This window comes from Zosterops lateralis (genome assembly GCF_965231275.1).
Source record: "Zosterops lateralis genome assembly, chromosome: 19".
Taxonomy (NCBI): domain Eukaryota; kingdom Metazoa; phylum Chordata; class Aves; order Passeriformes; family Zosteropidae; genus Zosterops; species Zosterops lateralis.
The window spans coordinates 4,880,850-4,907,482 of NC_139779.1; the positions used below are offsets into that span (position 1 = coordinate 4,880,850).

Below are 26,633 nucleotides of genomic sequence, written 5' to 3' on the forward strand. Positions count from 1 at the left end.
TGTAAGCTGTATAGGACAAACACTGTGCTTCCCACTCCTTTTTGTTCTCCACGTCCCATTTAGCAGATGGAGTGCAGAATTCAGCCAGAGTTTCTCAGTAAGTTTTTGAGCATTTGGCCTGGCTCTTATTTTGAGTGAAAACGTTCTGACTCCGTTCGCTGCCATGAAGCCGCACATTCGAATTCCTGCTGGAGCCAGTGGGACACTTAGAGCTTCCCATCATCTCTTGCACTGTCATTGGAGCTGTAACCAACAAAAGCTGGCTCCGGGGTGAGCAGAGCTCAGTGTTGTTTTCCTGGGTGTGTGTGTTGGGCACATCTCCACTGCAGCTTGTGTGATGGAACACCACCGACCATACCAGTCAGCACCAAACTATGCAGCCTGGTGCCTGAGCTGTCAGCTGTGTCTGCAGCCCAAGGAGACACTGCCAGGACCTCCCTCACCCACCCTTGGACTCGAGGCAAGAGCAGGGAGCAGCAGCATGGCTGAGTTAGGTTGGGAAGGGGGAAGGTGGCAACTGTGGAGTCATGGAGTAATGGAAAACACTTGGATCATCTTGAGGTTAAAGAGAGTCCTGGTGATGGTGCGTGGGTGCAGCCCTGGGAACCTGGGGCATGTCCTGGATTCCTCAGCTCTCGCTGGATGCTGTTGCATCCTGCTCTGCAGTGACCCCATGGAGCTCATGGCAAAGCTGGAAGAGGGCTGCAGATATCCCTGATGTGGAGCAGAGCAGGAAGGTTCTCCTCTCTGCAGGCACGGATTGCCCACATCCCTGCAAGCTCTTTGTGGGCTCAGCATGTGCATCCCCCAGGCCTGTGCCTGCAGCACACCCTCTGCCACATGCCCCAGCCATGGGCAGATGTGGAGGAGAAAGTGTTAATGTCCCTTCCCACAATAAACCTCTCTGCATGGGGGGTCCTGAAACCTGAGCCTGTCTCTCCTCCCCCAGCCCTGACACACGTTAATAAAAGGTTTTTAAACGCCAATAAAAAGGCAGCAGCCCCAGCTCACCAGGTCCGGGGCCCAGGGTCCTTGGGAAGGCACTTCACAAATGTGTTTTTTGCATTTTCAGGCTTTTGGCTGGTGAATAAGATTGAGGAGAAATACTCCTTCCCCTGATAACAATACAGTGAGACGCAGGATCAGCAGTGTGTGGATTAAAACCAGACGGTGCATGATTAATACATGTGCTTATAGGGCCAGTCACCGTGGTTCCCTCCTCTCAAACAGAAAGGCACTTTTTTTCCTTTCCCTCATGTGCATGCTCATGTGTGGAGTGGACTGTCTCAGATACTCACCACTCAACTGGTCTCAACCCTGTCTCACCTCACCAGGCAAATGAAAGCCCTAAAACACAAGGCTCTGAAAATTAATTAGCAATATTTTACTGCCAGACCTACAAGCTGGGTATTGCGTGGCTCCTCCAGCTCCGGGGTGGCCAGTGAGCTTCCCACACTTGGTGCTGTTCCTTGTTTCACTCACCTGTCAGTGGAGATAGCCTAAATCCCAAGGTTTATTCTCCTTAGAAATCCCAAATCTCCTTCCTCTGCACTGTCCAGCCCAGGTGGATAGTTCAAATGTGACCCTTTCTCTAGTTGCCCCAACATGCTCTAGATTAGCAGTAGCCTTTGGATTAGCTGTTCAGGAGCTAATTATTATTTAGATTTGGGCTAAAATTAGTCCTGTCTTGTTATTCACTTCACTTATTTATGGTATTTCAGTCTTCCTAAGACTCTCAGAGATCTCTTGGCAGTGTGTAGTCACGTCTGATGCTTCTTGGAAAGGGAGCCCCAAGTTTAAAAGCCCAGGAGGAGTAGCTGTTGGAGTGACTGGGCTCTGTCATGCCTCTAAACACCAGGCTTTTTGTCCTTTCTGAGACCTAATGACTGCTGGAATGCCAGGGATTAAATCCACCTTGGAGTAGCCCACACTGCAGTGATTTTGGGAGGACTTTTTGCAAGGCATCAGAGAAAAGGTAGCAAGACCAGGACTCTGAGAGCACAAACTCTTTGTAAGCAAAGAGAAAACCCCAGTGAGCAAATGTAACTGTTTTCTCAGCATCCTTTCCATATTCCCATTCCATAGCCTTGGAGCATCTCCCTCCAGCTGGCAGGCAAATGCTCTCAGCCCATGAGAGCGAGAGCTTCCAGCTCGGAGTTTGGTCCAGAGAGGAAAAGGGAAACTGTGAGCAGAGATCGGAGCCCCAAGTAGGAGAGTCCAACGAGGAGTCATCCTTGAAAAACTCCTTCCATTCCTGCCTGCCTCGGTTTCCAAACAAGCCGTGAAAGATCCCTGCCACAGGCAGCCCTGCTCGGAGCAGGGACTTGGCAGGAGCTGGCAGCCCCGAGGCGGCAGAGTAAGAGATGTTTACATTTTCTGACCAGTATCTGAACTCCATCCCAGCCTCGACCTTCCCTTTCATGTGGTGCCTTTGGATTGTAAAAGGCAATTAAACTAAATTATGGGCCATGCTGGAAGATGATGTCATGGGGTGATGGAGGAGAGGCTGGATTTTATGCCACCATGAAGGGTAGCGTGGGGAACATCACCTGCTTTGAACTCCTCAGCTGTCCTTGGCATCACCTTGAACCACCAATGCCAGGGACTGTGTGGGCACCATGGGAGCCTCTCTCTGCCTTTGCCAGGTGCCCTTAGACAGTGTGAGGTGCCAGGCTCAGTGCATGTCCCCAGGTCTGGGTGGCAGAGGAGGCAACCCTGGTGTCTGTTGTGCTGTTTTAAATGCAGCATTGCAGCACAAGTCCTGTCCGGTAACTGCTGCAGCATCTCCTAGGGTTGTGCAGGGCATCTTCTAGAGAGGAATCCTGTTCAGTTTTTGTTTGGCCTCAGTTTTTAATCACTTTTTAAACTAAGAGAATTCTGAGGATATTCTTAAAATTGAGTTTCTACAGCTGAAGGTAAAGGGAACTGATGGCAAACAAGCATTAGCACAGCACAAGGACGCTGAATCCAGCACTGGAGAAATCTGCAATGTGGAATAATAGTTCAGCCTCTTGGAAGGGGGGGCAGGGGGAGTGGGTTAAAAAGAAAGAAAGAAAGAAAAAAAAACTGCAATAAATCTAGTGAGTGGAATCTGCGGGAAATGATCCCATCTGGAAAACTCCAGTGCTGGTGCTGCTGAAGGCTTAAGGAGCGATGCAGATCGCAAAAAGCAAAGCCTGCAGTCTGAGGATGACAGGCTGCTTAATTGATGTCCATTGCAACTGGTACTCTGCCAGTTTATGTTGGCCACCTGCCAGCGTGCTGTAATTTTGGGGCCAGGTGTGAAGCGTTTCTGTTCCATCTTGTTCCCAAGCACCTACAGAAGCCTCACACATCTCACTCGAGGCTGCAGCCCTGTAGGAAACAGCTGTACAGGTATAGGTGAAAGGAAATGTCACAGCTGGGCTGGGAGCCCTCCCCGGTGCCTTGCCCAGGGCTGTGTTTGGGGGGCCCCCTCCGCCCCCACGCTGGGTTTGGGGAGGTGGTCACTGTCACAGGCACACCTGCCTGTCTGTCAGCAAGGTGCTTTGAACATCAGGGAGCTTCTGGGAAGAATGTACAGGTCAGAAAGCCCCTCTTCAAAGAGGAGCCCACGGTGGTGTGCAGCAGTTCTGGGAATGGGGAATCCAGCCCGGGAGAGCCCCGGATGCTGGCAAGCTGGGGGAAGCTGTGGCCATCTCCACTGGTTTTTTCTCCCTCATGAAACCACAAGGAAATTTTCAACAGTAGGTCTTGTAGAAAGCACAAAGCCTTGATTCTGGAAGGCTGAGAACCCTTCAGGATCCTCAGCAAATTGTCACCAGAGCCAGTTTCAGTCACTGTTAAAAACATGCATTATTTCCCTGCTAAATTTGCTTTGTCTCAGTTTCCAATAATTGAATTTTGCTGAAGCTTGGGAAGTCAAGAGTTGCTGCTCTAACTCTGATATGTAAATATGTCCCAAGTCCCCCTAGTTCTAATCTATTTTTTATAAGCTGAATAGATGGACTGAGAGGCAGGAGAGTCTTGGGCATGGTTTGGATCCCCTGAGCTGCTCTCCTGCTGTCTTTGAGCTGTGATTGTCCAGGCTCCACATGTTGCCCCTCAGGAGGAGGTGACACTGTCCCGTCACACTCTCCTCTGTACCCATGGACACTCCCAGTATCCTACAGCCTTTGCTCCTTCCTGCAGGCACAATTTGGCATTAACTGTGTTAAATAGCACGGGGTTTGTTCCTAAGTAAGTGACTGAGCAATTCCAAGTTTTTGCCTGTTACTGAGCTGCTCTCTTGAAAGCTGGGGAGGGTTTGAGCTGGTGTCTAATCTGCTGGCTTTATCAGGAGAGGTTTTCTTTGTCCAGGTCACTGAACCTATTGTTAAGCAGCATAAGCCTGAGCAAGCTTCCCTGCGGCCCCGCCAGCACTGCCCTCCTGTTTACTCTGACATTTTAAGACCTCTGCTGACCAGATTTTAATCCAGGCCGTATCCTGTGCACTGCAGTCTCTGGGGCATAGGAGCTTTTCACGTCCTCTCGCCCTGGCCGTGCCGAGCGCTCGGGGCTGCTGACGCACGGCCGTGGCATCGGGCTGTGAAACGGAGCAGGAGTTCAAAGCCCTGCAGCCCCTTTGCCACAGCCAAGCGTGAACAGGTCCTCCCCTAGCCCTGGGCAGGCAGGGTGGTGAGGAGGAGCAGATGTAACAGCAGCCCTCCCTGTGCAGAGCTGGGGTCCTGCTGCTTTGCCCGGTCGTGGGGCCGAGGGCTGTGTGTGGGAACTGCAGTCGCACTGCGAGGTGAGGAACCACCTGCCAAGGTGTTAAGATCCAGTTACACATGTTCTCTTCACCCCCCAGTCAGTGAGAGGCAGAGTGGCTTTGTGGTCTGGGCACAGCTTGCAGGGAAGTACAAAGTGTTGCCTTCCAGGCAGCCCCATCTCCTGCGAGGGGAAGCAGGGAGGGAAGAACCAGCAGCTGGTGGAAATAACCTTCCCTGTCCCTGAAATGCCTCTTTCCTGGCATGGGGAGGGAAGGAGCGCTACCACAGTGCGTGGGGAGTTTTCTCAAGTGGCTTGTGATGTTTCCATGCCTTCCTCCCCAGCCTTGGATGCACCTCTGCCTCTCCTCCAGGCTCATCTTGGACAGGGCGCTTCAACCACAGTGAGAGCTCCAAGTGAATCAGGGTGTGAGCTGTGCACATGCCCCAGCACGTGTCAGGTCCTCAGCCAGCCCTGCACAGCTTGGCTCTAGTGTCAGCTGAAGGCTCTTCTACAGTGTTTTCTGGAAGTGAGATGGGATCATCAGCTCGAGGCGAGGCTGACAGGATAAATCAGCCTTGTCCCATGCCTGGGGTTGGATCTTTTTGTGTGGATCAGGTGACACTTGTTGTCCAACATCCTCACTTGTGTCATGTTCAGGCCAGGTTTGCGTAATGAGATGGGAAACCTGCTTGTGTTTTGTCCTTTTGTCCTAAAAACTGTTTCCAAGAGGTTCAGCACCAGATTCTTGGGAAATGGGAAATGTCCTATTCAAGAAACTCGCTGACTGTGTGTTACTGGAGATGGGAATAGTGGAGTGACCTAGGAAAGGAGAGTCAGGCCATGTGCAGCACCTCCTTGGAGCACACTGTGTGCACCCTTCACTTCCCTTGGGATTTTGCAGCAGGAAATGGCCTTGTTTCTGCTGCCCCAGCACCCAAATAGCACAAAATCTGCCACCTCTTGGCAGGGCATCAGGCCCAGAGAGTGCACAGCTCTGGCTGTGCAGAGGTATTGCCATGGCTTTAGTGTACTTGGAATGACATATTAGAGCCCAGACCTCATGGAATTTGCTGATTAGTCTATAAGTGTATTGAAAGGCCTCATTAAAACACCATTAATGCTGGATCCCCTCCCAATGAGCCATCTCTTATTGCTACCCAGAGAAACTCTGAGGAAATGGAAAGGCTGCTCTGAGTGGCTGAGCTGTCCCTGGGCATGAAGCGTGGCCTGAGACAATCTTTGTGCTGCTCAGGTGTTAATGTGGTGCTTTGGATCACATGGGAGCTCCCTGGGACTCAGAGTTGCATCTTTGCCTCACACTTTGCCAGCTGGATACAATGCCACTGCTCAGACTCTTCTTTCTGGTACTAAACTCAGTCCTTGACCTGACTCTTGGCCTCTTCTTGTGGCTCAGCTTTGGAGGGACCCTCTTTCATGGCACTGCTTTGTCTTTGCCCAACTGAAATGCTTAAGCCCCACCTGAGGGCAAGGACAGCCGTGGTATAATCTGCCAAGGCAGCTATGGGAAGGACCTCAGGAAACCCGAAAAAAGACCCAATTAATAACTCCTCATTGTTATCCTGAATAAGAAAGATCCACGTCCTGCAGAGCTTGCCAAAGAAGTGGACGGGGTGGAATGCAGGGAGTGGTCAGCCCAAATAACAGATGGGGATCTACTCTGTCTCTATGGGAGACGGAAGGTGACCTCTGTCATTGAGCTTGGAGTCTGCTCCCCACGTTTCTGCTCCCAGCTGGAGCTTGTGTTGTTTTTGTGGATGCCAAATCCGTTTGGCAGCGCTGGGCTGGGGCTGGGCGAGGCTGGAGAGCCCAGCTCCTGTGGCAGGACAGAGCTGTCACCCTCAGTGCCCTTCTGCTGTCACACCCCAAACCCAGGACAGAAGAAGACACCACCATAATCTTATTTATTGTTGTGGGTTTTTTTGGTTTTTTTCTCAAAGTCATTGAAGTCAAAGCGCTTCCCAGGCATTAATGAACATATCTCCACAACACGTTGTGACAGAAGGAAAAGCAATTTCCTTGTTAGGGATTGGCAACAGAGGTACACAGGGCTGAGGGACTGAGCTGGTCCCACAGGAAGCCTTGGCTTCAGGATGAGAACAAACCCCTGATACCCAGGATTTCGGGCCAGTGCCTCAGCCCCAGGCCACCCATGTCCCTTAGGAAGACAAGGGGGTACTAAGGGAAGGTTCATTGGGAAGCATTAAAATTCTTCCCCAACACAGACCCCACATGAGCAACTTGTGTCTGTGGTGGGACATGAAAAAATGCTGGATATTTAATCCAGCAGATAATTTAATCGCATTTTCCCCCATAACATATTTGCATATATTTCCTTAAACATAAGGTAAAACCCATAATTTATTTAAATTAACAAAATTTGCCTTAACATTTTACATACCAGCATTTTGCATAAAGCATTTTCTCCGCCATATGTAACAAATATTTGTCTATATGTTTAAATTTTTGTCTATATGTTTATATATTATGAACAGTGACAACTGTAGTTCTTCTTTGTAGTCACTTCATTGATTTATTTTTTTTAACTTTCCCAAAACTTCATTGTACTTAGAATAGGTAGATGCACATGTAAACACAAGCTCTCAGTATGAAGACAAATGTGTTTTCTGAGGAGTTACTGCCTGCCTGCTCCGTGAACAACAGGACAGATTTACATTCTGGTTCCGTATTTATCTTAAGCATAAATGATGTGCTGTTTATTATAGCACCCATTATTAGGGAAGGAAGGAGATTTATGTCCACGCACAAAAAAATGGAATTTGCTACATCCTTCCAGAGCCTGTGTCACTTCACCTGATACCTATTCCACGTGTGGATTCCCATGGAAAAGTGGCCCTGGAGCAGCTCCCCAGGGTGTGTCAGGGACGTGCCTGTAGCTGTGCATTTCTGGAGCTGAGGCAGTGACCTCCCAGCTGTCGGTGACGTGCCACATGTCTGGTGCTGAGGTCACTTCTGAGGATCATTTTTGCGCTCTTAAGTCACCCAGATGCTTCTCGAACTTGCACCCATTGCCAGTTTTTATTATTAGCTCCCTCTAGTACCAGTAACTTTTTTTAGTTCTAATGAGCAAAGATTTAATCAGTAAGTGATCTGAGCTTTGCAGAAGCCTCGTGGATGAAATGCTCTCGTCAGTCCAGGCCGTGGGAGCTGAATTTGCTCAGCACTTGCCTGTTTTCACACTCATAACTACAATTTGCATTTAGACATGAGCATCCTCACCAATTTCCCTGTGAATTGAGTTAGTGACTGACCTGATATGGGGAAGGAGAAATTCTCCAGGTCTGCTCATTTGGGAAGTATGGAATACCTGCTAAACATGCCTTTCTTCCTGGGAATCTCTGGAGTCTCTGACCCTGTGGAGGTAGCAAAGCCCTCACCACAGCCATGCTTTGCTCTACAACATCCTTCTCCTTCCAGGATAAAATCCACCACTTTGGAGAATGGTTTATTTAAATGAAGGGAGTTTTTTTATGTGGGTTTTTTTTGTGTGAAATGAAACATCTTGGCATGGTGAAGTGTGAGGACAGGAGAGAATTTGCTGGAAATTCTGGGAGACTTAGCATGCATGTGCTAATGGGATATAATTTCCACCCTGCCATGTCTCTCCTCATACAGACTGAAGGGCATGGGCTGTGATGAAATCCTGGAAGCCTGGTTTGGATGGTGAGGAAGCCTGGCAGGCTATTACCCCTCAGAGATGCCCCATCCTGTCTTGGGCAGTGCCACCCCTTCCTTCTGGCACCTGGCTCCTTCTGGAGTTTGCTCCCTCAGGCAGGATTCCCACTTTTCAGCGCTTCCCAGATTTCACCTCGGTTTCCCCCTTTTTAATAGGAATGTTTGGCCTCTTGCACTCGGGCTTGGGGAGGAGCAGCTTGTTTCTCTGGCTGGCCTGGTGCCAGATGTCATCACTTCAGGCAGTGCCACGCTGCACATCTTCAGCAGTTTGAAATGGAGAGACAGAGGGAGAGATAAGATCAGCAGCTTTAGGTGATGGCATTGTTTCAAATAAACCATGCATGACCCAAAGCTTCCACTTCAAATGGGGAATGAAATTGCTTCATCCTTTGACAGCTTGCTCCATGAAAGAAATTTATCTTCACTTAATTGCTTCAGATCCCAAGAGGCTGTGTACAGTAATTTCTAGGAGATAATTATATCAAATTAAAAAAGGAGATGTGACTATCCGACTGCTGAGCATGAATGCAGTGGCCAGAGAGCAGGGAGGAAAGAGGCACCACAGCTGACCCCTGCTCACAGCATCCCTCTCCTCATGGTCCACAGGCACTTGGAGAGCACAGGAGAGTCTGCCTGCAAGGGATTGTGAGCTTTGAGCTGAGCAGCAAGCTTGGAGCTGGGAATTCTGCTCTCCCAGGGCATCTTCAGGAGCAGGGAAGCCTTTGTTTCCCTGCTGGGGCATGGCAGGGATGCGTGTCACCCCTGCCTTGTCCCTTGTGGACAGAGCACCTCACCAGGAGAGCTTGGCAGTGCCTCCATCCGGTTCGTTCTCCCACGTGGATGTACAGTAGAGCTGAGGAACAAGAAAGCTTGTTGATTTAAAAACATGTATATTTAGAAGCAGAGTGTAAACTTCCTGCCCAGGCTGGGATTGGATTCTTGACTATGTTTGAGTTTCCAGTTTTCATTTCCTTTGCCCTCATACTTAACATTGTGTATCTCCCAGAGTGTGCCCCAGACTAATCTCTCTCTAACCCTCCCTTGCCCTGTATTTTTCTGCCATTATTTGCACATCAGTTCCAACTCTTCCAGGAAGCAGCATATCTCCTGATTGTCACTCCATGCCACAGCTTAGCCTGGGCTCCTGCAGGTCTCCTGTGTCCCTCTGGAAGTGACCTCAGACCCCAGCCAGCAGCAGATCCAAGCTGGGGACCGCAGCAGGGACAGAACTGCTGGCAGTTGCCACCCCTCAGAGAAAGATGGGCTCTTGGCACGGGTTTGGAATCCTGAAGGGACATTCATTCCTCTTGTTAGCTCGTGGGAAACAGTCACTGACCAGTCCCAGCAGGGGTAAATCCATCCTCTTAAGTCTTCTCTTTCTCTCCTTCACATGAGGCTTCACGCCCTCCCTGACTGCTCCTTGTGACAGCTCCTGCCCTGCCATTGCCTTTACAGCCCATATCCTGGGGACAGAGAGAAAGTTGTTCCCCCTAGGGCTGTGACAATTTTTGTGTGTGATCCTGCGTGGGCTTTGAAAGGGTTGACAACAATCCTGAGCCAGAACTGAGCTCCTCCCCAGCCCTGTGATGTGCAGGCTGGTTTTTGAAGTGCAGTGCTGCTTCAGCTGTTCCCAGGAAGTCTTCAGGGGAACCGTGTTTGTACTAACGAGGTAAAGTCCCCCTGTGTTTCTGGAGGGGATCTGCTCAATGGGCTCTTTGATGTCATCTCAGTTTTTGGACTTACATCAAGTAAATCTGAAAAAGAAAAGAAGTGTTTTGGCTTAGCCCAGAACATTTGCACCTGAGCAAGATGACCTGTGGCTGTGCTGGTGTCTTAAGAGAGAAATCCGTGGCCACCAGTAGAGCTGTGGCCTGGAGCAAAGAGATGGAGGCTTCTGCTCCCAAAAGCTGCCTGGGTTGTCTCAAGTGGCGGGAGAGTTGACACAGGTACAAAAGCTCAAACATACCACTGTCCCCTGGTGCTGGTCAAGGTGCTGCTAATGGTTAATTTTATACCACCCTGGGTAGTTCAGGCCATTTGTGCCACGCTGAACAGCCTCTTCCATCTGCCTGTGGCTCTAGAGCCCTGAGAAATGTTATGTTGTGATGACTGCCCCTAAATATCCTCAGATTTCATGTGTTGTCCCCTAGTTCAGACCTCACAGTGCTGCCATGAGGTTTATATTGAATCATGGGAGTGTTCAGTTGCAGGGGGGTTGGAACTACGTGGTCTTTAAGGTCCCTTCCAACCCAAATCATTCTGAGATTCTTAGTCCTGGCTGTCCAGGCCCAGCTCCCTGAGAGGTCACACATCCTGATCTTCAGCTCTAGCTTGTTGTTACCTTTTTTTTTATTTTTGTATGAGATGTCCTGACAAAGCTTGGCACATCACAATGGGTAGCAGTTTCCACTGCTCTCCCTGACAGCCTCTGCAGCCTAAATAGCCTTTGTCCCTTTGTGTCCTCCTTCTGGGAATGGCAGAAGAGCATTTAAGAAATGGAATATCCAAGGAGCTCATCTGGCTGGAAGCTGCTGCTCACAGCAAAGTCGGTATTTTTGTTTCAGAGGCCACGAGTGAATGAGTTAATGATGATCCCAGATGGCTTCAGACTTTGACTCTTGCCACCCCTTCCTGTTCCCCCAGGATCTCAGATGGTGGCGGGAGATGAAGTAAAATTCTAGAGTTTATTGTAAAGTTCATCTCTCGCCCTAAATCATGCTGGAACTTGTGTGTGCTGTGTTGGCAGCTTCAAGGGGATGCTACCTGGTAATTAATTAGTTGTCAAGAGACAGCCCAGAGCTTCCAAGTCTTTATATTCTTGCTAATAGAAATTGCTCTGATTACATTTTCCCCCTTGGCTGGAGGGATGAGGAGCGGGAGCGATGGTCCATGGGCAGCTGGAGCACGCCTGCCTGGCCTTTGTTGGGATTCCTCTGAGCATGCTAGCACATGCTTCCATGAGCACAAACCCTGAGGGACCCCACTCCTGAGCCAAGGCTTTGCCAGCCTGTTCTGCTCACGTTTCTCATCACACACTTCCCCTGCCTTTGCAGGTGAGCCCTGCCACAATTTCCCTTCAGCTGCTCCTTGAGGTCTTCCCTTGGCATCACTGTTCCCTTACCCTGCCCAGACAGAGGTGTTTTGCATGTGCTTTTAGAGCCCTTTTTCTGGGCTAAGCTTAGAGAAACATTCAGTATCTACAGGGGTTCCTGGTGTTTTCCCTCAGCCTAACTTTGGTTTCTTTTTCATTTTTATCTCCATGTTTCTGCAGTTAGTTGTCAGCAGATTTAGGTTTTTATCTGCAGAGTGTGGTCAGGGAGCAAGAGGTGCCTGGATTTTTGGCCTCAGCCAAGCAAGGCACTGATCCTAAGCTGGGTTACCTTACCCAATGGTTTGTAAAGAATCATTTCCAATTTTTGTGCATTAGTTTATGTTTTTTCCATCTTTTTTGCAGAGATTGTCTGCTGACAGTTCCCCTTCTCCTCCTCTCTGGCCAGTGTGTCCCCCCAGTATCCTGACACCTTGAGCAGGCTCAAAATTAGAATATTAGGAGCTGAACTTCATCATTCATCCTTATGCTTCTCTGGTCAGCACCACCACCTTGGAGGCAGCAAAGTGTGACATCCCAGCTCTTCGGGAGGTGCCACTCCTCCCTCTGCAGCAGATCACAGTCATTTTCTGTTTCAGTGATGTGCCTAAAATCAAACCTTCCCGTGGCTGTGGGGATCAGCTGCCTGGGCAGGAGCTATTGGGCTCGGCACTCTGAAGAGGAGCAGCCCAGCCCTTCTGGCAAGTGCAGAGCCCAGCCCACGAGTGTTGCAGCTCCTTGGAGAGCAGCTCTGCCCTGGCTGCACCCAGGAAGCCTCCCCGGCCAGGGATGCAGCGTGGCCGTGCCGGATGCTCTCACGCCTGCCGGGGCCGTGCCTTCCCTTCCCTTCCCACCCCCGGGGAGCCCCGGGAGCCGGGCTCCGACCCACCTGACACAGCCTTGTGCAGACATATGGTCCCTTCTCTTTGTGTTTGCTTTAGTGTGGGAGGGCTCCACGCTGAACTCCTGGAGCTTTTAAGCTATTGTTAGTGCCGGCCCGGCCTCGCAGCAGCCGTGGCAATTTTACAGGCATGGCCCCATCCCTAACAAAGGCAATTAGGGATGCTATTCTGTCGGAGCTTTGGGGATGAGAGATTTCTAGTGTCTGGAAGGAGCAGTCTGGAAAGGGCATAATCTAATGCAGAAGATGAAGACAAAGGCATTTTGGAGGCAGGATGTGGGGAGAATGTGGGCATGAGATGCTCAGAGGGCAGAGCTGCTGCAGGATCAGGGGTGCAGGAGCCCAGCAGCTCGGGGTGCAAGGGTGGAGTGATCAGGAGAGCTGCAGAGATGCTGCTCTGGGCAGGTACAGGGAGGTGTTTCTGCTGGGGTGGGGTGAAGGGGGAAGGGCTGGGGGGAAGGGGAAAAGTTGGGTGCTCTGTCCTTGGGCAGGAAATGGTAGTTCTGGTGAGAAACATGTTGGGTGGAAAAAGCCCCAAGGTGTGACAACCACTAGAGTGTGACCCTGCAGAGTAGTGAGCAAAGGAGATGGAGGTGACAGTTGGGACAGGAGTGTCACAGGGCTGTCGAGTGATCTTGGAGGTGGCACAGGAGGAACTGGGAGAGCAGGAGAGGGTCACAAGGGCCACCAGCACCATGTGGTTTGGTGCGATTCACCCAGGGCGAGTCAGGAGGCCGTTCCCAGTCACAGGGCTCGAGTTGCATTTCTTGCTGCTGGCTCCTTCCTCGCTTGGCTTTTCCAGCATCTGATCTGAGTGTTTGTTTGCTTCCAGTGATTTCAGTTGTTTTCTATTTTAGCTCCTGACCCCGAGTGCCTGGGCTGGGGCAGGCAGGCACCGTTTGAAAGCCGCCACTTGGCGGCAATAACTGTTCGAGCCGCGGAGCAGCACCCATCTAACCCCTCTTTTCACACACTCGGAGCTTCCCAAACATTAACCTTTGGATTAAAATTTTCCATGCTTGGTCTCTCCCCAGATGTGATGTCTGAGCTTTGGTTTGGGTTCATGTTTTTCCTGTTTGCTGGATTTGTATTATGGGAGAATGAAAGAAATACTTTTCCCATTTGCAAAAAAAAAAAAAATTATAGTCTTCATTTATTTGGGTTTTTTGTTTTGTTTTGTTTTTTTTTCATTCGGGGATTCACCAAAAATGGTTGATATTTGAAGCCAAAAATAATTAGCTTGGCTGCAGCAGGCTGTTGTCACAGCACTCAGGGAAGTGCCACAGCTCCAGGTGTGTGACACCCTGGGTACCACCAGCACAGCCAGCACAGCCTGCACAGCCCATTCCAGGTAACATGCAGGCACTGCCAGCAGAGCCAGGAGAGCCTTGCTGTGAGTCAGCTGAGTAACTCCAGATCTGGAAGAGGGCGTCTGGCTTTTTTGTTTTTTAGAAAAGAGGGGAAAAAAAAAAAAAAAAGTTGTTTTTCAGGCTCCACATGCAGGCTGCCGATGTGCCGGGGCCGCGCAGGCTCCCAGGCCAGGGTGAGTCAGGCACAGGGCTCGTCACCGCACCGTTCCCAATCCCCAATCCCGGTGCAGCTCAGGGCCTGGCTGGGGGATGATGTGCTGGGGACACAGCCCTGAGCTCACCCCGGGGTGGCAGCGCTGTGCCTCAGCTCCTGCCCCAATGCCCCTGTGCAGCGTGGCCTTGCAGCACTGCCCTCCTCTGCAGGACAACCTGCCTCCTTTCATCTGATATCACCAAGTGCCTGCAGCATTCCTTGTCCTGAAGCCAAACACTGAGATCCCACTCTTGACACCTTCTTGTCCACCTTGGACAATGCTCTGCGTTTCCCTGCTTTGATTGTTTTTTTTATTTTTTGCTGGCTGCTGCACCCCTCCTTTGTGCTCCAAGTCTGCTCATCGGGTGGGGACCTGTGCTGCTCACACCAGCGCTTGTAATGTCTGGCCTGCAGCTCTGCCAGAGGCCAGAATTGGCTCTCAGTGCATGGCTGGATCGCGAGGACGGTGTTAGATGGAGGGTGGAGTGAGCGAATACCCCTCTCTTCCTACTGTGCTTTCAGGAAATGTCTCTAATGCAGCTGTAAGTGTGAATGAAGTCAAAAGGATGGATCGGTGCCCCCACTCCAGCCCACCCCACTTGTCGGGGCCCATCCAGAGTCCCCACCCTATTGTTCTTCTTCAGCTCCTCCGTTTCGGGGCAGGGGCCCTGCTCTGCACTCAGCATCCCACTCCCGAGAGGAGGAGCTCTCCCAAAAACAAAGACGCAGCGAAAAGTTTTCCTTTCCCCACCAAGCCAACGTTCCAATTCCTCCTTCCCTTCCCTAGGTGTGTTTGCAGCTCTTGGCCCAGCTGGAAGCGAGCAACTGCAAGACTCGGGCCATTAATCATTTGCCAGAAGAGCTGAGTATTGGGTATAAGTAGCAGAGCTGTGCTTGCTGCTTCCTTAAAGCACAGCAGGATCCATGTGGGCCAGAGCTCACGGCCGGTGCCGAAAATTACCTCTCTGGTAGGCTAAGGGAGCATGTCCTGCTTGGAGCAGCCCCTCCTGGAAGAGGACATGGGCTCTCAGGCACTAGAACGTCATCAGGAGTCCCCTAAGTGGCAGCATTTCACTGTAAAGCAAAATAGAGCATTTGTCCCTCCCTGAAGTGGCTGCTGGAAATGGTGAGAGCTGCTTCCCGCCCTGCCCCGAGCCGGGAGCGTGCTGCCAGCGCGGCTCTTGCGGCAGGGGGGAAATGCCAGTGTTGGTAATATCTCTTGGGCTGTGGTGTCCCAGCCAGCCAAGCCGTGGTGGCATTTTTCTGGTGTTATTCCATTGCCTGCTGTATCCCCACCCTCTGTTTTCAAGGGAATTCAGCGCTGGCCCCGACGGAGCAGCCGGCAGTCGGAGGAGCTCCTCCCTGCACGTGGCAGCCCTGTGAGCTGCCCTTTCACCAGGGCTTTGTTAGTTCAAAGTAAAGCTGCTTCTCTTTCCACTTGCAAAGCTGAGGAGAGGCAGAGTGCCCTGAGCTTCCCAGCAGCATCCAGGGCTAGTGAGGCGTGCGAGCAGCACCAGGGCAGCTCAGCACTGACGTTGCTCCGTCTGGTTTCTGGTTTGTGGAGCAGAGGTTTCTCATCTCATGGCTCTGACTCAGGTATCTGTTTCCTCTGATGTGGGCAGCCATCACTGGAGCTTTTGCCCTGGGCATGCCGTTGTTTTGTGTCCCCTAAGGGGTGGTGAGAGTTGTGGGAGAGCTCCCTGGGTGCTGCTGCTGCTGGCCAGTGCTGTGGATCCCTGGGATGGGAAAAGCAGCATTGCAGGAGCAGCATCTCAGTGTTCTAAAGTTCCCCTGAAACTGGTGGGATGAGCATCCAGTTTGTGTCCTACACTAAAAGGTCTGAAGGAAATGAAATAAACACACAACTTGACTCAAGGCAGTGCATGCACTTTAACTCATATTTTTAGGCTGGGTGTCAGCTCAAGGACCCTCAGCTCTCTGCTCCCCATCCAGCTCCATGCAACAGCAGCACCAAATTCCTTTGGCACTGGATGCTTAGGGAGGGAACTTTTATGGTTTTTATTTAGCTGCATTTTCCTGGCCAAACAGCCTTGCCTGAATTCAATACCATTGTGCCACTGGCACTAACCACTCTGACCAGTTTACCTAGAGAGGGATCCCAGTTCAGCAGGTTGGGATTATCACCCGGTGAGAATTGCTGGTGTTTGAGGAAGTGAAAACCCCCGTGGGGAGGCTGAGAGCAGCGGCCAGGTGGGAGCTGTGCTGCTTTAGGAGGTTTTAGCGGTTCTCATTAAAACAGTCTCCTGTAGACTCAGTTTCCTAAAAGAAGAGGAGAAAATTCCAAATGCTTTCATCCCAGTTCAAGTATCCACCAGGGCAGGGAACTGTGGAAGTTATGGTGGGATCTCAGATGACATTCTCTGGAAAGAAAACTTAATAGAGTGTAAGTATGAAATGCTCAGGCCAGAGCAGCTGTGCCCTCTGCAAGGGCTTGGCCAGTTCCTGCACCTCTCCCTTGCCTGTGCTGAGTAAGGAAGGGCAGAGAGGGGGAAATCAGGGGTCTGCTGGAGGAGCCCCTCCACTTTGGAAGCCTTTGGCACCTCCGTGAGATATTTAAATGACAGACAGACATATAGGGATCTGTAAATACTCTTTTGGTGCCAACTAAACCACAAAGAAGATACAGCATTTGTGGTCCAAGGAAGTTTAAATATTTGTGGTCAAACTTAAAATTCGACATAAAACTCTCATCTGCGATGGAAGGCGGCCAGGAACTGCATGGAGAACGTATAAGCTGTGTAAACTCACAGAAATGGCTTCCCAGCCAACTCTGCCAGGACCAAGCAGAATATTCCAGCTCTTGCCTCTCTGCCTGAAGCAGAGGTGACACTGGAAGAGCAAGAGATAGATGGTGCAGGCTGGGCAGGTGGGGGTGTCAGGGTGAGCTTTGGTTTTTGCAACTTTTTAATGCTATTTTTATATTGTAGATTGCCATCCCCGCTCCCCCGTTCCTGTGTTGTCGTGCTTTTCCTTCCACCACCCAACTTCCCACTGTCACAGCACTCCGTGATACTGGTGCTTTGTCCTGTGGGACAGGAATCTCTGGGTTACTCTGTGGGTGAAATCATGGGGCAGTTTTTCATTGTCTCCATGGGGAAGTCCTTGGGAAGGACTGTTGATGAATCTTCAGGGTTTTCTCCTTGTGAGTTCCCAGCAGGGCGAGATTCCTTTTGCCACCGCTCCAGAGACACATTTTGGAACAGGGAGGGTGCCAGATAACCACAGCACTGTCCCCACAGCATAGGCAGCCTGGACTGGGCTCCTGCCCTTTTTTTTTTCCCTTCCCATATCCTGCAGAAGGGGCTCTGTCTCAGGGCACTGTTGCAAGAGCGCCCTGAGATTTGCAATCGAGACGTTGGATTGAACATTCATCAGCCGCATTTCCCGAATTCCAGGAGAGACAGATCCCAGTCCTGGCACAGCAACACAGTCTCTGGTCACCAGTGTGGCCTCACGAGCAGATGTACCCAAAAAACAGCCGGGGTGGAGAGGTGTGGGGGTGGCCCTGCCTTGTCCCCAACGCCAGCGTCCTCTGGAGTGGTGGCCTCAGAGGAAGGGCAGCGTGCGGCTGCTGAGAGCAGAGCGGTCGCCTTTCCCTTACTAAGCAATCCTCCCTTCCTCCACCGAAGAGCCTGCTAACCACTTTCTTATCTGTCTGAACTCTGCAAAACAATCTCTGGCAAGGCAGGCATCCTCCGAAATGGCAGAGGAAATAAATTCCCCCAGTCCCCGAAAAGGAAAAGACTGGAGGCTCCTGCGGCAGGGACAGCAGCCCGTGCCCTGTGAAAGCTGTCAGTAGTGCCATGATGGCTTTGCTGAGGATAAGGAGTTTGCTTTCCTCCTTCCCCAGCCTGGGACCATGGGTCAGGGCAGAATTTCAGGGATTTGTCTTCCAAAGTTCATGTTCCAGTAGGATTTGCAAGGGAGGAGCAGAGCAAGCTCCTTTGGACTTGGCTTTACTCTGTGGCCTGACTTTTTCTCTTTCTTTCCTTGGGAAGTTTGGAAGTGCTGGGAGCTGGGGTGGGAGACAGGAAGGCACTGAGGTGGCTGTAACAGGGAGTCCCTGTGTATGACTCACTGTTTCTCCAGGAGTCATCTGCCTCTTCCACAGCTGTGATTTTTCAGGCCCTTGTTCACATGACAGACAATTAAAATGTGTGGTCCTGCGCTCAAGACTTCACCTTGACGAGCAGAAATGCCCTGGATATGTCACTGCTGTGGGGATCAGCACATGTGGCCATGATGGGTGGAAGCAAATTCTTTCTCCAATGAAAATTCCTGCAAAAATTCCTGCAGTGTCTTATGGAGGCACCATTTTGCTCTGTGGAGGAGCCCACAGCCCTTGCTGAGCTGTTGGCAGCAATGCCCCAGGACACAAGGAGAATCAGACACTCACAAACCAAATGAAACATCCCCATTACTCACTGGAAACTTCCTGCATCCCATCATCTTCTCTGGGACTGCTCTGGTGGGGGCAAAATTAAACAAGCTGAGGAGCCACCTCCTGCCTACGAGGTGTCAGATGCAGCCTGGAGCCAACTGCTCCGTGCTGCAAATGCTGCTGCTCCCTGGATCTGACAATGAAGTTCTTTAGCACATTTAACAGGTGAGTAAGACATTAGGGCAAGTCTTTCCAAGCATCAGTGAAAGCCAAAAGCTTGGTTTGGAATCCAGCAGGAACTTTCCTCTCTGGGCTGTGTAGCTCCAGGGAAGCAGTTAGTCCCAGGCTGGGCTGCGTCAGCTCTCCAGGCCATCCTGGGCACAGGAACTTTAGGTGGATCTGGAGGATGGTTTTTCATCTGGAACATCTGCTTTGGCTTTGGTGTTGACTCTTCTACAAAATTAACTAAAGACTCCTGCAGGACCCTCAGAGGTATTTTGGCTCCAAGCCCCAGAGCTGCTCACAGCTTCCTCCATGTCACTGAATCTCACCCTGATGTCCTACAGCTGCCAGCAGTGACAGGTACCAGAACCTTGGCAGGAATCTGTGCAGGCTACTCAGGGCTTCTTCTGGTCTCTGACCCCAAAAATTCAGTGACTCAGGTCAGATCCATCACTTTGCACCTTTATGTCACCCATGTGTATTCTCTGCATCACTGCATTGGATGAGGCAAGCCCAGCAAACCCTGGTGATGGTGGGCAGCTGGCTCCCTTTCCATGCTGCTTTCCAGCTTTAAAGGCCAGTCCTGGCTGAGCTGTGTGGCCTTTAAAGCTGGAAAGACGGAGGTGTTTGCCAGGCCAAAGCACATCTGCTGTGATGACTCGTCTGAGACTGTGTGCCCCAGTGCAGAGGCTGGAGCTGTGCCTGTGTGAGGCTCAGGATGCTGGGAGAGAGTTTAGGATAAAACATGGCCACACTTACTCTTTGGAGAGTGGTTCTGCAGCTGTGGCCACATGGAAGAGCAACTGGAATGGTTCTTCTGGACTTCTCTGTCTTCCTTGGGTGTTTTCTCATGCTCCTCTCTGTGATGGAGCATCTGGCATGGATGTGGCAGATCCTTTCCCCAGATGTGCTCTCTGGTTGATGCACAGGATCCAGCAGTGAGATCCATCCAAGCCAGAGGTGCCTTGGTTTGGTCCCTGCTGCAGCCACAGTTGCTCTCTCGGGTCACACACAGCGTTGCAGGAACGTGGGAACCACGTCCACCGAGCCTGCTTGTGGGATTAGTTGAAATTAAAAGTTTCTCTGAGAGACCTGTGGCTGCAGGCAGCTCTCAGCTGCTGAAACCAGGGTTACACCCAGCTGTGAGTGCCTCTGCCCAGCTGGGATGGGCACCTTGGTGCTCCCTACCCAGGTGGCCAAACCCCTCCAAGCTGTATTTGGGGCTGGGCAGAGCAAGGGGCTCCATGGGTGGAGAATGAGCCCAGAGGAGTTGGGCTGTGATGAGTCCAGGGTTGAACCCAGCCCAGCTTCTGTACAAGCCTGTGAGATTAAATCCAGAAGGGACGAGACCAAAGGAGCCACTTTCCTCTGTGCTCCTCCTCCAGCTGGCTCCTCAGGGATGGGAGGAGGCGGCCCAGGGTACAGAGTGGCATTGAGCCATGGCCTGCCTGGATGTTTTGCAGGGTCAGTGCAAACATTTCAGCTGGGCAGTGCAGTTGCTGCGTGGTTCAGATTGTTTGGGGCTCAGTTGGTCTCAGCATTGCTGAGCTACTTCAGCTAAGACATGTTTAAAATGATGTGGCAAAAACAGTGTTATCCCCACGCTGGATCGTGCTGGAGCTTGGCTCTGAGTCCCGGTCCTATCCCATTCCCATCTCTGAATCTGGGATGGGATCTCTCCATGCTATGACTCAAACTTCTCATGTCCTTTTCCCCTTCTGAATCCAGCTGTCAGGATGTGCTGGTGTCTCCCCCTCGCACATAGGAATGCAGAGCCGGCAATGGCAGCCTGTCCTCCCAGCAATCACTTCTCCAGAGCTGCTGCCTCCTGTTTCCTTGTGGAGTGTCAGATTTTGCCGAGGAAGAAGCTTCCAGGGTCCCTCCACACACCTCTAGCAGCAGTGTGGCACTGCCAGAGGCTGCCGTGAGTGTGGGGCAGCCCTCTCCAGACCATGTCCCCTCCTGGGATGTGGCAAGTCCCCGCGGCTGAGCAGGGCTCCCCCGGCCAGCTGGCTGGGCTGCCAGAGGCTCTTTGGACTAGCTGAAGGAATCTGCATTCCTGCCTCCCAGTTGTTTGCTCTTTAGGACGCTGTGTAAAATTAACAAGTTGTAAAAGTTGATTGAAGGCGGCGGAGGGTGTGACAGCGATTTTCGGAGCTGCGGGAGAGCCGCCGCGTGCGGAGCAGCGGGGCCGGCCCCGGGGCAGAGGCACAGGCCCCCCTGCTCCAGGAGCTCCTCTGACCCAAAGCGAGAGCGGGGCTGGTTTCTGGTGGTGTCACCCCACCAGCACCAGGTGCAGGTGTCCCCTCAGGCACAGAGCTCACAGCTCTCAGAGCAAGACCTTCCCTCTGTTTAAATCTCCTGGAGGATACATGGTGATGTGGTGTGGGAGTCTGCCCTCCACAGTGCTCAGGGAAGCTTTTCCCTGTTTTATCAGTGGGGGGAAATACAGCTGAGACCATAGAGGGGATCAGCTTCATTAAGTCTGGGAACCCCTGGTTAGACTGGGGAACCCCCCTCACCGCTGGCAGGAGGTGACACTCTTGAGGTCCTGGTGGCACTGGCACTGCAGAGTGACTTTGAAAACACAGCAGCTGGTACAGTTAATGCACAGCCCAGTGGGTCTCAACAAGCAGTTTGTGTGTGTTAATGTGTGTCCTGCTGTGTCTTACTCAATGATCAGTATGTTAATGTGTGACCCATGAATTAGCAGTTGGCTAATGAGCCTCGGCAGCTGCCAACCCCCAGTGGGTGGCTGGTGCTGGAGCTGGTGGTGAGCCTGTCTGATGGAGCAGGAGATTGGAAATGTCTCCAATGAGATCAGGCTGGCAATCAGGGCTGCTGCAGCCAAAGCCACCTTAGTCTCACGCCTGGTCCCCAGCCACGTGTCCCCGAGAGGCACCGTGGTGGCGAGGGGCTCGGTGGTGGCTCTGGGGAACTGAGCCCGGGTCACGGACGGGGGCACCAGACCACTTCAGCAATTCTCGGTTTCGGTTTTCCTTTGAGAGCGGCTGCGTTCGTGTCAGGCCTATTTTCATACCCAGCAGTGACTCGGAGCCAGGCTTTCGGTTCCTGCTGTCGCACTGCACAGAGGGGGAAGGGCTCTATTCCCCACTGGGGCTGAGGTGTCTGCTGCCACATCACCAGATACATCCCCTCCGTGCCATTTCATGCTGCCATTCCTTCGGCAAGGTCGGGCACAGCCCCTGGTGTCTCCACCACGCTCTGCCAGCGTTGGCCATGTGCACCAGCCAGCACCTTCGCTGCCATCCCAGTGATCCACTCGCATTTCCACCCCGAAACAGGAAGTTTCTGACCAAAGCTGGTTGCTCGGCGGCGTGCAAGGTCCCTCTCTGCTGTTCGAGAGAGACCTGGGTGCCAGTCACGGGTCACTTCTTTCCCAGCCTGGCTGCCGGCAGCCCGGGGCTGTGCTGTGTCCTCCCCGAGCAGGGCTGCACGTGACGGGGATGTGCAGAGCATTCGCTCCTTCCCTGTTTTTCATTCATGTGGGCTGGAAAAATGTGTTCATGAGACAGAGTTGCTGTGGCATTATGTCATGGGCCTTCGGTTGGGCTCTTTTTCCCCCCAGCAGATGAGCTGGATTTAAGCATGTGCTGTGCTGGCTTGGCAGGAAATCTGGTGTTTCCTACTGGTTTCTTCTTTAGGGGAGGAAGGAGTGATCCCACCTGCCCTTGTCCCCAGCCCCAGCCAAGGGTGAAGGGAGCTCTTCTGTGTTTTGCCCCATCATTCCTGATCTGAGAGGCTCAGATTTAAGCCTTTGTGGAGCAATGGCTGCACTGCAGCTGTGTTAGCACTCAGCCCCTCCTGAAAGCCTCATGGATGTGGCTTTTATTTCTAGAAGTGTCTCGAGAAACCCCTCAGAAATGGGGTCAGGATGGGGCACCCATCACTTCCCCACCTATACAGGCAGTTCCTGCATCCCTTCACCCCTGCTGCTGTTCTTGGCCACATCCTGGCATCCCCTCACACATGGCTGGTGGTGGTGGGCACTCTGCTTGCCCAGCAGAAACTGCAGATATCCAGACTGGAAAATCCCTGGGCAGAAGTTACCCCATGTGAGTCAGACTGGGTCTCTGTGGCATTAGCTCGTGGAGCTGGGGGTGAAGCCAGTGTTGAGGTTTCCACCACTTCCCTCAGCTGCAGCCTGGAGCTCTCAGGAACTCTCAGGAGGGATGTTTCCCATGACAGCCATTCCAACTATGCTTGTGTTCTCTTTCCTTTGGACTTTCCCCTGCACACAATCATTCCTAAAGGAGAGCCAGGAGGATGGGAATGTTCCTGTGGTGACACTTGCAGGGATTGCTCCTGGCTGGATGTCAGAAGCACCAAAAAGCTTTCCTGGGAAAGAGGGTCTCCAATAGCTCCTGGGACTGCTGAGCTGGTGTCACCTTGTCCTTTGCTCACCTCAGTCCCATAGGACACATTTTATAGGTGGTTATGAATCAGTGGTTATGAATCTGTTGGTCATCAAAATACTAATTCTTGGAATCACCCTACTCACACCACCTCCCTGCAGCAGCAGCTGCCTCTGTGGAGAGGACAGGGCTTCTCCTCCCAAGCAGGTACAGGGGGACACAGGATTTCAGGGGGACACCTTCAAACAGAGGCTGCCCCAGCTGCAGGTACATGAGGGTGCCTTGTTCCAGCAGTAGTCGGGGTGGGAGGTTGGAGGTCAGAGGAGGGTCAGGTTTTTGACACGCACAGCAGTGACACGGTGGTTAAAATTAGCCCACAGAGAGGAAACTGGCAGTGCTGTGGAAGAGCAGAAGTTTCCTCTCACAGCGGCCTGGTGCAGTGGGGCCGGTACCACTGCCAACCCTGGCTCACCGAGGCACGGCCCCATTGGAGATAAGCTGATGTCCACCAGGACCAGGTCTGGCATCACATGGTGTGTGTCTCTGGCTGTGAGACACCTGGCCCTCTCCCCAGCTTCAGAATCCTGATCCTGGGAGCTTAGAGAGACCCTTTTGGGATGGGGGGGTCTCTGAGACTGCTTTGGTCTATGAGAAGAGCAAACCCAGGGTGGTTTGGGGGCAGGAGAAACTCAGGCATCAACACAGACTTTGTGTCTATAGCATGTAGCACTTTTAATCTCATTTGCTGACTTTCTCCCTATAAATCTGCAGCTCCCTGGGGGTGACACCAGTCAGCAGGAAGCACCAGGGGAGAGCTGTGCAGGTGCAGAGCCCTGCTGCAAGGGGACAAGGGCTGAGCCAAGGCCAGGCGTGGTGGAGGTGCTGGCCGAGGCCGTGCCGCACGGGACAGGGCTGTGGAGGCACCGGGCTCCTGTGCTCTGGAAACTCCATTTGAGAGCCTCATAAATTGGATAATTACCCAAGCTATTGAGTTTCCTTCAGGCCAGATCCGTCCCAGCCTCCCCAGTGGGGCTCCCTAGTTGATCTGTGAGATGGGCCTGTGGGACAGGGTCGGGCTGGAGGTGAGATTGGGCTCAGGTTTTCTCAAAAGCCCCCACCCTCTCACTCTCACACCTGCATCCCTCCACAGCTTTTAGGAGGGAAGTCCAGCAATGAAGCCAAAATTAAACAGAGGGATAGGCCACATCATTGATCTCTCATGGTTCAGTAGGATTTTCCCCTATTTGCTGGGGCTGGGGAGGGGGCTGGCTGTGCCCTGGGAGTCCTGCAGCCCTGGAGCGCCCAGAGGAGGCAGGACAGGATCAGTGCTGAATGTCCTGACTTTGCCTGCCTCCTTTTCCCTGGGCACTACAAAGCAAGGCAAACCCCTTCCACTCGTGTTTAGAAGAGGGGCACCCCTCACATCCCTGTGGTGCTGCCTGCATCCCGCTGGGCCTTCTATCCCAAACATTTGCCCTTGGTCGTTACTCATCCGCTCCCCTTTGCACTGACTTTGTTTTCCTTTCCCTCTCCCCAACCCCCTCGTCCTCACCCCGTAGGTTATTGCAGCCGACTGCAAGAGGGTCACAGTTCTGAAGTATTTCCTGGAAGCCCTTTGTGGACAAGAAGAGCCTTTGCTGGCATTCAAGGGTGGAAAATATGTGTCAGTGGCACCCGTCCCAGACGCCATGGGAAAGGAAATGGGAAGCCAAGAGGGAAAACAACTGGAAGATCAGGTACCGTGCGGGAAGAGCGCGCCTCGGTGAAGGAAGAATCACCCCTGTGGGGCCCAGCCTCTGCCTGCCCTGCAGCTCCCGCTATTTATAGCTGGCCTAGCTGCGTGTGCATTTTATGGGGGGGAGGCAGGAGGGGGGGTAAATGGTGCACAGCCCTTGTCTCCTGAGTGTGCTTCACTCGTGCCCTTTCCTGCCAGCCCAGCCCGCCTGCCTCTATCTCGCACGCCGCTATGAGTTCCAGATGCTGCTTTCTTCATACCCAGGGTGGGGGGGAGCTTTAATAACGTGCAGCACCACGGCCCCGGGAGAGGAGGTGGGCGAGGGGGTGTCAGGGTTCAGCTTCAGGATCAAGTTTATAGCCGTGGAGCTCGTTGTGGCGGAGGCCTGAGCTCCAGCCTCCAGCACACGTACAGGAAGAGCTGACATTGGCGCCCCGTCCCTCCCCTGCCTCTCACATCCTGATGTGATTAAGGAATTCAACTCTTGTTTTTCTGCCCTTGCTTGTTCCTGTAGGCCTTGCTTCACTCCAGGCTCCGTGTGTGTGTTTAAGGGCCCTGCCAGCTGCTCTGCAGGTTGACTCCTTTCTTCTGTTTAATCTTGCAGTTGGAAAGGCCAGGGAAACAGGAGAGAGGAGCAGAGGCGTTGGGAACGGGAAGCTGGGTGGCCTGGTGCTGCCCAGGCTCACTCTGGCTGCCCTCCCTGTGCTGGGGCTGGGCACTCAGAGCCAGAGGGATAACACCCTGAGCAGGGATATCACCCTGTCTCTGTCCCATGGAAAGTCAGAAAGCTCAGAGAAGCCCAGAGCAATGCTGTACCCAGCACTCTCCTTGTCCCAGCTGAGCAGGGGACAGCAAATCCTCAGGCAATAGTTGTCTCTGTAAGGTGGGAAACCTGGATCTTCATCCTGTTATGGAGAAGGTGCTGGAGGTTTTCAAGCTGGCATGTGGGATATGGGGGCATGTTTAGGTTCTTCCCAGTGTCATGACAGGGATGGTCCTGTTTTCAGGAGGCTCCTTTTGTTGGCTGAGTCCCTCCAGTTCCTGCTGTGAACAAGCACAGTACCAGGATAGCTCCCTCCTGCCCCATCCCCACAGTCTCTGCTCAGCTGTGGGAATCTCTCCATGAGCTCGTTGTGCAATCCTGGAGCTTCCCTCTTGGGCTCTGATCTCAAGGGAGCTTGCAGCTCACCAGAGTGACCATCAGCACTGTGGTGCAAGCAGGTCCTGACCCCCCCCAGCATATCTGCATCAGACAGAGGCTTTTCCCTGGGGCCCTGGTGTGACACTCTCCCTCTGGCAGCATCCCCCCCATCCCCTGTGGTCCAGGCTGTCCCAGCAGAGGGAAGTGAGCCTGAGGGCTCCCATCTTCCTCGTTCCCATGGCTAAAAGGTCACAAGGAGAGAAGAGAAGGTGGTTCTGTGGCCTGGGTGAAATGATTGAGTGCACGACTGCAGCACTGAGGTTGTTCTAAATTAAGACCACAAGTCCCTTCTGCTGACACGTGTGGTGGCAGCCTGCACAGGGCAGGGAGTGAAGCCCTGCTCTTACCCCTCTGTGCAGGATCTGTCTCCTGCAGCCCTCCAGGGGCTCAGAGCAGGTTTGTCTGGCCAAGTGCCATCTGGGAACTCTACCCAGCCCCATCACAACCCTTGGATTTTGTGCAGAGAAGGGAGGATGGGTAATGGCATGGCTTGGGAAGGCCAGCCATGGGGAGCAAGGTTGGCTGCATGAAACGAGGGGTCTGCATGCAGCAGTGGAGAGTTGGGCTCCTGAGCAGCACATGTGGGACACACATTGAGCAACAAGGTACTTGTGGGCTCCCCTTTGGGTGTGGAATGATTGGGGAGAGCAGCAAAGCTTGGGCAGAACATGGTTCTGAGTGATGCCCAATTAGACACCAG

General features: G+C 52.5%; 1 protein-coding gene across 3 annotated transcripts in view; it reads left to right on the forward strand.

Annotated features, from left to right (window-relative positions):
• Nucleotides 1-26,633, forward strand: part of SMG6 (SMG6 nonsense mediated mRNA decay factor) — a gene marked incomplete at its 5' end in the record, with an annotated part of 104,496 nt that overhangs the window by 63,493 nt on the left and 14,370 nt on the right. For all 3 annotated transcript variants that reach the window (XM_083875070.1, XM_083875071.1, XM_083875069.1), the window contains one exon: nucleotides 24,557-24,733. In XM_083875070.1, the coding sequence (XP_083731196.1) occupies nucleotides 24,557-24,733 (177 nt within the window). The remainder of the gene's footprint in view (nucleotides 1-24,556; nucleotides 24,734-26,633) is intronic.